The 13,848-nt window shown below is 37.0% G+C and overlaps 1 protein-coding gene across 10 annotated transcripts in view; it reads left to right on the top strand.

Annotated features, from left to right (window-relative positions):
• CADPS2 (calcium dependent secretion activator 2) overlaps positions 1-13,848 on the top strand; it is a 311,398-nt gene that overhangs the window by 283,179 nt on the left and 14,371 nt on the right. For all 10 annotated transcript variants that reach the window (XM_066990707.1, XM_066990733.1, XM_066990701.1 and 7 more), the window contains one exon: positions 2,997-3,104. In XM_066990707.1, coding sequence (XP_066846808.1) covers positions 2,997-3,104 — 108 coding nt within the window. The remainder of the gene's footprint in view (positions 1-2,996; positions 3,105-13,848) is intronic.

Raw genomic sequence — 13,848 nt, forward strand, 5'->3', positions numbered from 1 at the left:
TCAGAGGTTCACTTCTAATATATAATCCCCATGGGAAAAAAAAAAAAAGTTAAATCATTAACTATATAGCACTATTCCTGTTTTGGTGCTTCTAATAGCTTTCTTTTCTTCTTTCACATGTTTAGAGAAAACAAATAAAATCATTTCATCCTGTATAGAGAGATAATGAAGTATTTGATATACTCTTGGTTCATTCAATGTTTATTGTGTTTCATCTGCCATGAGCAAGATGGTTAGCTTGTACTGATCTCAGTGAGTTTTTAAGACAGAAAATCATATTGTTAGAATATTGGTAATCTTCCTCATCCAGACATTTCTACTGTAGGCAGACACTGTTTAATAGGAAAATTAATTTTTTTCCACAGCAATTTCAAAGATAATTATCCTGCACACATTAAAGAAGGATGAAGTGTTTTAAAGAACTGTAATTCTAATTGGTAAATGTCACCAGCTGTTGCAGTTACTCTTACTTGTGTATATTCTTTTAATGATTACACTCCTGTGCCACAAGATACATGAAAATATATTCACTAGGTGTGAAATTCCCATATGTCACAGCTTCAAGACTAGGTAAACATCTCAAAGATAAGGGGAGAGTTGATGCTGATGGGAAATGTTATTTTTCTAGATTTGGCTGTCTGCAAGACAAACATTTTTTTATTGAACTTAGTAAATGAAAAAATTGTGTGAATTGGAGAACCAGTAGGTTTTAGCATTCAGTGGAAGATTCATTTTTGTGTTTAAATATGTATCTCCAAGAATTATAAACAGGTATTCATTTGTTAGATTATCTCTTTCACCCACCCTCTGAGATTTCAAAATATTTTCCCATTGTCTCTCCAAGTTAAAACTAGTCTAATTCCTATAAATTTCCTGTGAGGTTTTTGAAAGTACATGCGATTTCAGCTCTTGTCATATTCTTTTGTACCATCACAAATGGTATACTGAGGGAATATACATAGCTTTCTGTTTTCACTTGTTATTTAGTTTCATGTAAAAAATATTTCTGTCAACTTTTAATGAAGAAGGCATATTTTTTATTGGAATTCCGTGATTTCCATGAACCATATTTTTTAACAGAGAACAATTTTATCTGTTGTTTTTTTACATTTTTATTTCTGTGTTTAGGATCAAGGTGTGTAACTCAGATTAAATATAAATGGTACTGCTTTCCTCTTAAGAGTTTCATGTTGGCATCTGTATGTACGTGATAAGATTTTTAAATGAACTTACATTGCCTCTGGAATGACTAATGTAAATGTGCAGAGCATGTTAAGTTTTTCAGTGTGAGTTTTGGAGATGCTAGGATCATTAAACCAGGCCATCATTCCACATTTAACTATTATTTTTAAGAAATCAAGCTGTCATTCATGAAAATTAGTAAATGAAAAGTAAAGCTTATTTTGGGTCATATTCATGGTAGATCCAAGGAAAAGAGACAAAGCTCATGATCCAGGAGGTTTCATTCACTGCAGTTTTGAGAGGAGAACACTTTCATCCTGTTAATTGAGCGGCAGATTTTGGACAGGTAGCAGTTTGGGCATGTTACATGTTTCCTTCTTTGTGTGCTCAGACCTGTTTATATACATTATATATGTCGCATACATGATAATAAAGAATGAGAAAAATAAAGTCCACTTCTAAACTAAAAGGCAAGCCTCACTATGAAATATGTGTAAATATTTTAACTATATCAGCCAGTTTGTGCATATAGGTCTTTAAAATATGCTGAATATTTTACTTTTACAGCTTTGCATCTATCTGTTTTGAGACACTAACAGCTTCTGAGAAAAAAGAGATGACTTATACCTTGGAATTCAGGGACTGAACACAGATGCCTTTGTTCTCCTTCGCTAGAGCTCTTTGATAATCTATATAGAATCTGAATCTGAATCCTTTATAAATAGCTTTGGGCCAAAACTTACTGTAAAGTAAGTTATAAAACTTAGCCTTCTTTTGCCTACCATGAACTTAAAAACCAAACAAACAACAATTGTTAATTGGGAGCAAAAGATACTTTTAAAAGATACTTCCTGACACAGAAGACTTTCCAAAGTGCTCATGCTCAGTTTTGATTCCTGTTAGAGAAAGGTGAACTCCTGACCTGCTCTGCAGATGCTACCAGGAAAAAAGGGACTTTGCAGGCTATCAGGGTAAGGGTTTAGTGTGAAAAAACATTTTATGGATACAGAGTTCCAGAAATCCCAACTAGGCAGGAAAGAGCAGCTGCAGCAACCATTCTAGCTGGCCTGACATAGGTGCAGCATTTCTTGAACTCTCCTGTGTTTGAGTGTGTATGAAAATTATGCCTACTCTGCTATTCCTGCAGAACATGGATTAATGCAAGAAGGGAAGTATTTCAGTCCTTGCTCCTTTCCTAGTCATCCTCTGAGCTGACTGTGCTAGCGCAACAGTTTCAGAAATAAAGGGCTGCTCTCATACCAACATTTTTGTGCCATTGTAACCCATTTGCTTTCAGTGAAGCGCTTGAACTTTGTGTTGGAATTAGTCGAACCTAACCTCACACACAAAGTTCAGCTGTACATTGAAACCAGATGGCAACAAATCTGAGGCAATGCAAGAGGAACTATGTGGTGTTTTTCAACCATTTTCTGAATGTGATAGCAGAATGGACCTTGAGAGTGGGATGGTTATGGCAGCCTCACCAAGAACAAAGAGGAAGATGTCCAATTTTGCCATTGATGACAAGTACCAAGACTTCTTTCTTGATTCACGTATGGCAAAGCAGGTTTATGACTGAAAGCATTCGTTAAGTTGTAACGTTGAGAACTTTACTAATAGTGAACCCTCCTGGACTTGGTAATTAACTCAGAATTTACAGCAGATATACTAAATGCTGTTATTACAAATATAAGCATTGTAATATAATCTCAGTTTTTATTACAACCATGTATAACTTCTTATAGGTCTCAGTTGTTGTGTGGCCTTTCTGTTTCCATTCCTCACTACTCTTTGCCCTTGCTTTGTCTCCACAGAAACCCGGGATGGATCTAGCAGATACCTACATTATGTTTGTTCGACAAAACCAGGATATACTTCGAGAAAAGGTCAATGAGGAAATGTATATAGAGAAGTTATTTGATGTAAGTAACTCCCCTTGCAAGACTTGCTGGTATCACTACTACAGTAGAGTGTATAAGCTGCATTTTGATGATATTCAGCAAGCCATTCAGATGTTCTTCCTTGTTGATTGCTTTTTCTTTTGCATTTTATATATTGTCTTCACCTATCAAGCATGGCCTTTCTTCATTTTCTGCATAGAAATTTTAAGGGCTAGAAGGCATAAATAAAAATGTTACAAGTTTGTTATTTGAAATAGTCATTTTTTTTCCAGTGTGAGTAGTCCAATTTTATTTTTCAGTTTTGAATTTGTTAATGGAGAGAATTGGATTGGTGTGGTTTTTGGACTCCATTACAGAGTTAATTTCACTAAGTAAGGAACTTCTACTTATCTCTGCTTGTTTGTATATGGAAAGAGGCCAGCTATGCCAGGTGTATCTATGGGTTTGACTGGTACTACCATGGAACGACTTTTGGAATTTTTCTTTATGGTATTTTTAGTTGAAACTATTAAGGTCTTAAAGTTTAACATTCATTGAATGGTTGAATTCCTATTCAAAATTTTGATCCTGCTTCTTCATAATTCTCTTTCTCATCCTTGAGGCACACACATTGCCAGCCAGCTCTGTGTCTTTGTACTAATTTTCCTCAGCTTCTATACTAGCTTCTGCAGCCTCCCTCCAGCCATTTCTCTACCTTGATTTGCCCTCTTTTTGTTAGAAACAATCACCTACTTACTCTACCACAATTTTCCTGTTGTGAGGTTCTCCTATAAGGCCACTAGCATCACTCCTGGGCATATTTCTGCTTAATCAAGTTCTGACCACTAATTTATGGTGGTCGGGAAGTATGTCCTTTTCTGACTTGCCTGAAGCAGAAACTTTGGGTGAAATTGTATCATTTTTTTGTATAAATTCAAAGCACTACACATGTAAAATATAGTTAAAAGTTATTTTATTATAAACTTGAATCAATTTACATGACAATGATGTCAGTCACTTATAATTATGCAGGAATTCAAACGTGGAAACGTGTCATCTCTGACACTGTGCAATGCAATCCATTGCAAAACAAATTCTGGAATATAATACACACTTCAAAATGTATTTATTTGTGTGTCATCTCCTAAGTATTTTAGAAAGCTTTGCTGGCAGTTTCATTTAATTATGCAAGTTACAGCAAATGTTTTCATAACAGCAATTCACAGCCTTTACTGTGACACTACAGTTGTGGCAGTCACAGAAGGTCCCATAACATAGACTCTCAGCCATGGTATGTCATGTCAGTGTTTGTTGTTTGTTAGACTGGGTGGTCAAAATGAGATTTATCTCTCAGATTTTATATTTCCAGACACTCCCAGGCAGCTTTACAAAAAAAAAAAAAAAAAAAGTATCATCTGTTTTAATAAGCTAAGTGCTAATATGTGTGAAAAGAATGATTTTATAAAAGCTTTGATGCCCTGCAGGGGTAGAAAAATTATCATCCATCCAGCTGGCACCTTCACAAAGTACTAAAACCATATTAGCAACTTCTGCTTCAGTTTGCTTTTGCACTGAATCTGCAAGCATATGTTTCATTTTCAAGTTTCTATTTTTTGTTTTTCTTTGGGGTTATTTTTGCTTATGTTGTAATTTTCTGAATGTTAATAAAATTATGTGCCTAAGGCCAAGTCTAACTCTCACTGGAGAGACCACATTGACTTTGTTGATGTAATGGAATTGGACCAAGCCTTAGGCTACGTCCACAGTAGTAAACCAAACAGGGCCAGGGCAGAGGCTTGAGAACTAGCAAGTGATCATCTATACCATTAAGTCATCCGTATAGTTTCTATCTATCAAATCGTGACATGATTTTGGGTTAGGCTAACCAGTACTATTGGGGTTAACATGGGCTGAGGACTTCTCCCAAGTTTTACTGCAGCAAAGAAGCTTTTCAACACAAGGAAACATTTCTGTATCAGTTGCAAGCCATGACATACCACTTGCCTTAGAGACACAAAGCCATTCTTGTCCTCTTCTATTCAGCCGTATGCATCATATGCTGACATGGCCAGTGGTTATTGCTGCAAGGAGGGAAAAAAGATGTACATGGTTCTTGAAGCATAATGAGTATTATGTGTATCAAATATTTATCTGTACCTTTAGTTTTCTTCAGATATGGTAGTATCACATTTCTACATAAGATCACACTAGGACATAATCAATGGGACAGAATCAGACAAATGTACTAATAAATATGCAAGTTCATAGCATATGAAAATTTAAAACAAAGACATCTCACTGTGTAAACTCACCTTTCCCAAAATTAATTCAGATTTATAATAATGTAACTGAGCAAGAATTTGCACATGATATTGGAAGGTTTGGGGTTTTTTTTCTCCTTAATTAGTGATATAACAAAACCTAGATACTGTTTATAAATTCATTTCTATCAAATTAAATTTCAATAAAAATCATAAAATATATTGAAGTTTCTGTGTAAATATACTTCAAGCCATTTGACTGGCTGCAGTTGTACGTCATTATTGATTTCCCCTTAAAATACACACTATCTCTACCAGGTAAGAAATCATCAGCCAAGCAAAACAGGAAAAATGCATGTCTCTGAAAACCACTGAAAAAAATTTAAAAAAAAACTTTGGTTTTCCAGAATATCCAACAAAACAAAGAAAAAAAAAAGGAAACAAAAAACAACAACAACAAAAAAAAACACAACAGACTGTTCTGTATACTAGAAGTGATAGCTATTGATATATATGAGATCAGGCCTTGGATGCAATTTTAATCCAAAATTGTATGCTTACAAATTACTCATTCATGGATTTCATTGACTTGATTTAGGGCTGCTATGTGATAACAGCTATTAAACTGACCAAGAACATGGGATGTCTACCATGTGAAGAAATGTATGTATCAAAGATCATGTAAATTTAAGAATAGTATTGATGTAAATGAAAATGTCTGCAAATGGGTCACAAGTATGTTAAGGCTAGAAGTTGGAGAATTTTCTAGCCATCTGAGAAGTCTCAAACTAGGAAGAAAGCAAAAAATAGGCACTGTTTTGCGGTGGTGCTTGAGAAGCCTGGGAAAGCATTGCTATGCTATACAAAATATGAAAATTCAGAGTAGAAATTAAACTTGTGATATAAGTCTTTACATATGAGAGAGATGCTCAAATCTCCAGGGAACTTTGAAAGACTAGGCATCAATTTTTCTCTGCACCATTTTCAACCATTCAAATCCTATTCTTCAGTGACTTTGTTGATCATGCTGCAGAACCCAGGCGGTTACTTTTTTCTTCTCTTTCGTCTGAATTACTTGATTCTGGGTGCATTTCATTCTTCACCTCCTCAGGAATGGGTGTAGACAGCATTCAGAACGATGTGGATTGGTGCTCCTGGTGCACCAGAGGTCAGTGTGCCATCCTCTTGTTCTCCAACTTCATCAACAGCTTTGTAGTCACAAAGAATTTCTTGCTTGGTCAACTTGTCAAAGGCTGTGAGGGCTTTTTGTTTTCCTGTTGTGAGACATGGTCCTCTTCCTAGGATCAGCTGGGAATTTTACCTACCAAATTCCCGTGATGGGAAGGAAATTATGCTCTCCTCTCATCTGTAGCAGTTTATAGGTGGGGGGAGGGGCGGGGGGGGGAAGGGAGAAGGGAGTTGTTGATTGTTTTTAATGCTGAGGATTTTAAAAAGCACTAGCAAAGTTTTGTAATGTGTTGTACACGTGGAAGATCTGCAGCACCTCTGGCTTAAATGTCTGCTCCCTGTTTGTGATTCCTGAAGGGTTAATTCAGTGATCCATATGATTCCTTCCAATCCTATATGCCACTGGAGCAATCTAAAACAATGAAGTTACAGTGAGACAAGTTTATATCTCTAATAAACTCAAGTAAAGCAAATATTTTCTACCATTAATGCTGCAGTGACTCAGACAGATTCAGTGTACGGCAACCAAACCATAAAGACAGGCACTCTGTGTTTGTTTAATGATTTAGATTTGTAATTATGGTTCAAAGCATCACCTATTATAGGTGATATATTTTTCTTTTAAAGTCTAATAATTTAAACCAAGAAGCAATTTTTTAAAATAACATTTAATAAAATGTTTTAGAAACAAAGTTAGACATTTCAAACACTAGTTTAAAAATTTTTTCAGAAAAGACTGTATTAGTAGTATTTGGTGAATGGGAAAATGAGAAACCTAGGATAAATCTAAAATACTACTAATTTGAAGAAGCCCCCTCTTATTTATAAAGATAATCTGCCTGATGGATGATGTAAGAACATTTGTGCTTTGTATCTGGTCACAAAATTTTCAGATGTAAAAAATATCCGGCATTAAATTTCCCATGGAGCCTGGTTCAACACGATCTAAATCCATGGAGTTTTACTGGTAACTGCAATAAAAGCAGCACTATGTCCATAAACATGTCAGGTTATCATCACTGCCTAGACTTAGATTCATGTTGCTACCTGAATTTTTAAAATGAGACTAATAAGTCCCCATATTCCTGAGCATTTTAAGTGACATCAGACTTACAAATTAAAAATTGTTTTCTTTAGAATAAAATTGGATTTGTCTAACAAGCCTCACTTAAAAAAAAAAAAAAAGTAATTTTGCATAAAACACTGTATAAATCATTGATGTAGTACTTCCTGTAGTAATGTAAACTTCCTAAGTGCCACTTGGGTAGATTCTCAATTTCTTGTACTTGTTAATTGCACCTGAAGAATGGATATTATTGAATTTTCAAACATTTTCCCTTTAAAATAGTCTTGGTTTATTTGCCATTAAGAACATTATCTTATAGGTTATGTTTGTGTTGGGTCCGTCATGAAAAACTTACTGTGTAAACATATGTACAATTCTAATTTTAAGACTATGTATGTAATGAACTTTTATGCAATAGTTGCTTGCTACATTAAGAAACAAAGAATGATTTAAGGGAACCATTTTAACCCATCAGTGTTTAATCACTGATAAAGCTTAAGAATTTTCCACTTTTTTTAGGCTTTAATTTCTGGGAAAACTCTGCACAAGCCTAACATAAACACATGAAGTAGTCAGAGCACTCACCCTGAAAAGGTTGGCATTGGCAAGCAGGTCACCTAGTTAGCTTGCAAATGATGGCACCTGTTAGCAGATGTTGACTTCGTCCCTCCTGCCTCGTCTCTTACAGATGTTAAACTGGTGTGGTGTGACTGACTAGTCCTGTTGGCCTCACAGGGACTGCTGGTGTATGTCACTGTCCTCGTGGGCTGTGACATCTTTATGAATAGTATAAATGCTGAAGCACTTCAGGTTTCCATAGCTGCTTTTGGCTTTTGTATTTCAAAAGTCCAGATGTGATGTGATATTTTCTTTCTGTCAAAAACAAACAAAAAAAAACTTGTATTTTGTCAGGAATGTGATTCAGATGCTAGTATTGTTTCTGTGTCACTACCATTATTTTCCTTTTCCAGGAGTAGAAATGGATGGATGATTTAAATTCAATGATGTACTTGAGGTTATTTGAGGTAGTAATTATTCTCCAAAGATTACTATGTCATGTGCTTCATTCTGTGCCTAAATGGAGATATGAAGTGCTTATCACAGAATCATAGAATGGTTTATGTTGCAAGGGACCTTAAAGATCATCTAAACCCAACCTCCCTGCCATGGGCACACCCCCCAATTGACCAGGTTTCTCAAAGCCCCATCCAACCTGGCCTTGAACACCTCCAGGGATGGAGTATCCACAGCCTCTCTGGGCAACCTGTGCCAGTGCCTCACCACCTTCTGAGTTAAAAATTTCTTCTTTATATCTAGCCTAAATCTACCCTCCTTTAGTTTAAAACCATTCCCCCTTGTTCTATCACTGTACTCCCTAATTAAGAGTCCTTCTCCAGCTTTTCTATAGGCCCTCTTAAGGTACTGGAAGGTCTCACCTGAGCCTTCTCTTCTCCAGGGTGAACAACCCCAACTCCCTCAGCCCGTCTTCATAGGAGAGGTGCTCCAGCCCTTTGATCATCCTCAAGGCCCTCCTCTGGACTCGCTCAAATAGGTCCGCATATTTCTTATACTGGGGGCCCCAAAGCTGAATGCAGTTCTCCAGGTGGTGTCTCCCAAAAGCAGAGCAGAGAGGGAGAATCACCTCCCTCAACCTGCTGGCCACGCTTCTTTTGGTGCAGCCCAGGATACGGTTGGCTTTCTGGGCTGCAAGCACACATTGCCGGCTCATCAACCAACACCCCCAGGTTCTTATCCTCTGAGCTGCCCTCAATCCATTCTCCACCCAGCCTCTATTTGTACTTGGGATTGCCCTGGACCAGATGCAGGACCTTGCACTTGACCTTGTATAATTCCATGAGGTTCGCATGGGCCCACCTCTCAAGCCTGTCCAGGTCCCTCTGGATGGCAGCCCTTCCCTCTAGTGTGTTGACCACACTACACAGCTTAATGCCATTGGCAAACTTGCTGAGGGTGCACTCAATCCCACTGTCCATGTCACCGACAAAGGTGTTAAACAGCGCCGGTCCCAGTACTGACCCTGAGGAACACCACTTGTCACTGGCCTTCACCTGGACATTGAGCTCTTTGAGTGCCACCACGCAGCCAATTCCTTGTGCACCAAGTGATCCATCCATCAAATCCATGCCTCTCCAATTTGGAGACAAGAATGTCATGTGGGACAGTGTCAAGTGCTTTGCACAAGTCCAGGTAGATGATGTCAGTTGCTCTTCCCCTATCCACCAGTGCTGTACCCCGTTGTAAAAGGCCACCAGATATGTCAGGTATGATTTGCCCTTAGTAAAGCCATGTTGGCTGTCACCAGCCATCTCTCTGTTTAGGTGTGCCTTAACATAGTTTCCAGGAGGATCTGCTCCGTGATCTTGCCAGGCACAGATTCATTTCTCTTTGCCATAATATCTGCTAGTACATTTTTAGCAAATGCAGCATTCAATTGCATCATTTATTTCATTTTTCTGACATTTTAGAAAAAAAAAATACGTTAAAAATGTGCAAATGCTTCTCCCTGGCAAGTGAGTTAATCTTAGGCTGGTGTTGCACAGCTAAGAGGAATGTGTATTTTACATGTGAGCTTTCCATAGTATCAACTCTTTGTGCTGCTCAGGTCTACCTCAAAACCAACATTACTGCAGTATTCAGTACTCAACAATGTTTTATTAGAAAAACTTCAGTTGTGATTTTTCCCATTCTCACATTGGTTCCTGTCACATTAATTTTAATAAGTAATTTTACCTTATATTGTTACATAATTATTTGCAAGTGTGTGATTTGACAAAATGTCTACTTTTTGATCTAGGTTATATGCCAAGGCATTTCAGCAAGTTAAGACTAGGTAGAACTGGTTAGAGGCCACATTTGAATCAAAAGCTGTGTTTGTATTAAACTGAGAAACATGAGAGGACCGTGCCTAATTACTTAAGAGACTCAACAAAAATGGATTGTAGCTTGTTGATCTTCTTATTTCTTTGATAAATCAGAATAATCTTCAAGAAATATGTGGGCTTCTTTCTCGGATTCTTGAAATTTGATCACAGTGCAAAATTGTCCTTTGGCGCAAACCCAGAAATACACATCTTTGCATGATGCACCTGGACATATGTGGCAGGTCTGGTAGAATCAGCTAATTAACAACACAGGCTTAAACAGGCACCTCATCTGGCAGTGTAGTTAGTTGCCTGATGGTGCTCAGCAGGATTTGGTAGTGCTTTTTATTTTTCTATCCTAATGGTCTGCTGCCCACCTAATTTTGCCTTATTGTCAGCCACTACTTACCGCAGCTTGAGGCCCTCCCAGGAGGCTAAATTATTATCAAAGGATTAGGGAGATGTAGCCTTGCAGCTCTGACATTTCTGATTACTTGTCTATGCCAGAACACTAATTAGCTGTGACTAATTAAGAAAAATGTTCCTGCCATAGAAAACCATTTAAAAGAACTGAGAAGTAGAAAAGCAATTGAAAAGCTGAGCAGTGCTCAGATTTTCCGATGCTCTTTAGATTTTCACCAAAGTCTTAACTCACCTTTAATTATGTCTAATATTTTATAGGGAAAATAGAAAGCTCTTGATAGGAGAACCACTCAGCAGCTTTCTCTAGATCTAGAGACTTTCTTGTCATTTTAAAACAGTTTGTCGTGTCATTTTTGGTAAAAGAATTTTAAAGGAAACTGTAGGCAGCATCACCAAATGTGGGCTGAAAAAGTGAATTATATTAATATGCTCAAATATATGAAACTCTTCTGCAAGATGCAAGCAACATCTTACAAATTTGCTAATCAAAGTCTGTTCAAAGTTCACTAAATTATTTCTCATGTTTTCAAGTAGATTCAGCCCTTTTTTTTTGAGATAGGAATCTGTAAAAGAAAAACAGTTCATTTGAAAGCTGAAAAAATGTAACTCCCTTCTGATTTCATATCGTATAGTTTTCTTTGATTTTTTTTTTTTCTTGAATACGCTGAGAAAAAGAGTGCCCGCTCTTGGAGGGTGCTGATTATGCTGCTATCAATCCAGCAAAGCTCAGTACTGTTGAAATCAATAGGACCACAACACACTTAAAGCAAAGCATGTGCTTCAGAGTTTGCTGCTTCAGGATCAGAATATTCAGCACTTTGTAAGCAGTTTTACAGTGTAGCTGAGAGTGTTTTCTCTAGAGGAAACCATAATGCAATGGCTGGTTTTGATATGTTTTTGTTATGATACATTTCTCCAATTCTTCAGTTTTGATTACATTTTTAATTTCTGAATTTCGATTTTATTACGTATCAAACAGCCCAAAAAGATATAAAAATGGTTTTCTCTAGGACCTTATTTATCCCATAGCCCACCCTTAATTTGGTATTCATGGAATAGATGTCTGCTACCCTTTTCACACTAATTTAATCATATTATTTAAATCTTCCCAGCAGGGGAGTAAGATTCTATGAAATAGATATTCTGATAGCTTGCTAAAAGAGCTATTGCTCTTTGGGTATAAAAAGGAAATAAAGAACTATTTTTAGGGCACTAAATCTCATATTCTGATATTCAGAGTGTCTTATGCAGTCATACATGCTGTTTTTTCAGAAATGTATGAGAAGTTCACTTTTTTGGAAGAAGAACAATGTGTGAATTGCTATGAAAAGGCGGTTAAAAATGTGGATCCTGAGTCAAAGCAGGAAGAAAAATAGGAAAAAAAATATCCCAAACTCAAGATTTTACAGCCAATTCTTTTTTTTTTTTTTTTTTTTTTTTTTTTTCATCCTGAGGGAATTGTGTCATAAAGGGAGGTGGAACTACCAGGTTTTTTGCTTGTTTGTTTGGGGAGGGGCTGTAACATTGGGAACTTCCAGTACAGTTCCATAGACATTTCTGGTCTATACCGCTCTGTCATTTATTTAATGTATTTAAATGCATCTATCCATCACTCACAGTATCCATTCACTAAAAACAATAACAAACTCTATCAAATAAAAGAGAACTCCTTCCAACATCCAGGCACAATTTAGTCCTTTAACCTTTTTATCCTGCTAGGCACAAAGTAGCAGCGTCTCATTCCAGGAGCTGCATTTTTTTTTTCTTATCTCTATGCCTTGAAATGTGTCTAGCAACTTAATGGAATCAATTGAGCATGGCCAACAATAAAAATATAAAATAGCACTGAAACTTTAGATGAGTCTGTCAGTAAGTGTTAACTGTGGCTGTAGCTTTCACATTCTACGCAGTCAAGAGAAATCAATAAGGATTGTACCATTTATATTGTCTTATCTAATGTTTGTTCACCATGAAGTGCCAGGCACAAGCACCATCTAGAGAATATTGATTTCTTGATGTACTGTAATTCACACACATCTAAGCAGCAGGAGAACCTTGTGGTTTCTGAAACCCTACTTGTGGGTTTGATATTTTTACTTGTGTTTCATTTGGGTCAAGCTTAGTTTAAAAAGCAAAATCAAATAGACGCACAACCACATTGTTGACCACAGCACAAGAAAACAGTGTCAGAAAGCATAAGAATAATGTAGTTTTATTATAAAGGGTTTGAAGTAACAGAAAGAGGTTGCTATGTTGTAAGTCAAAATAGTACCAGGCGTGGCTTCTGCAGAGTGCTCTGAAACCAGCGACAAAGTTAGTGAGTAGCCAGTGGAAGGAACTTCTTAACCTACTTGATCAAGGGGAACTGAATCTTTAGCACTGATGTAAGCGTGCAAAAAGTTTTGATATAGATGATTTTCTTTAAATATTTTCAAGTGTTTTATCTTATGTTTCTTTGATTTACACAGCACTGGCTGTCCTTTATACTATGCTGTAGCAAAATCATTCACAATGTGCAAAACAAACATTACAAATAACAGTTAGAAAAATGAGCTCAAAAAATAAAAATAATATACATATATATATATAGCAACCCAGCTGTAAAATCTGCATAGCTGAAAGAGTGCACACGTGCAATAGGGTCAGAGATGGAAAGGAGCACCTGTTCAATCGAAGGATGCTTTCTCCAAAGAGATGAGGGAAGGAGAGAAGACAGAGGGAGGCAGGAGGCTGGACCTCTGCTCCGCATTAGCGCTGCTTGGTGTGGTGCCCGATCGATATGGCATAGGAAAGGAGTGACTACACCACTGTGCAACTCCCTATCAACCTCACAGCTGCATCCAGCCCTGTCGTGTCCCGCTACAATACCATGCAGAGTAAACGGATGATGAGTCAAGATTGTTGAAGTGGAAAGGAATAAGCTGTCTGTAAATATTCACACAGAGGAACCCCTGATATTTTAAATA

Source organism: Anser cygnoides, chromosome 1, assembly GCF_040182565.1.
Source record: "Anser cygnoides isolate HZ-2024a breed goose chromosome 1, Taihu_goose_T2T_genome, whole genome shotgun sequence".
Classification (NCBI taxonomy): Eukaryota; Metazoa; Chordata; class Aves; order Anseriformes; family Anatidae; genus Anser; species Anser cygnoides.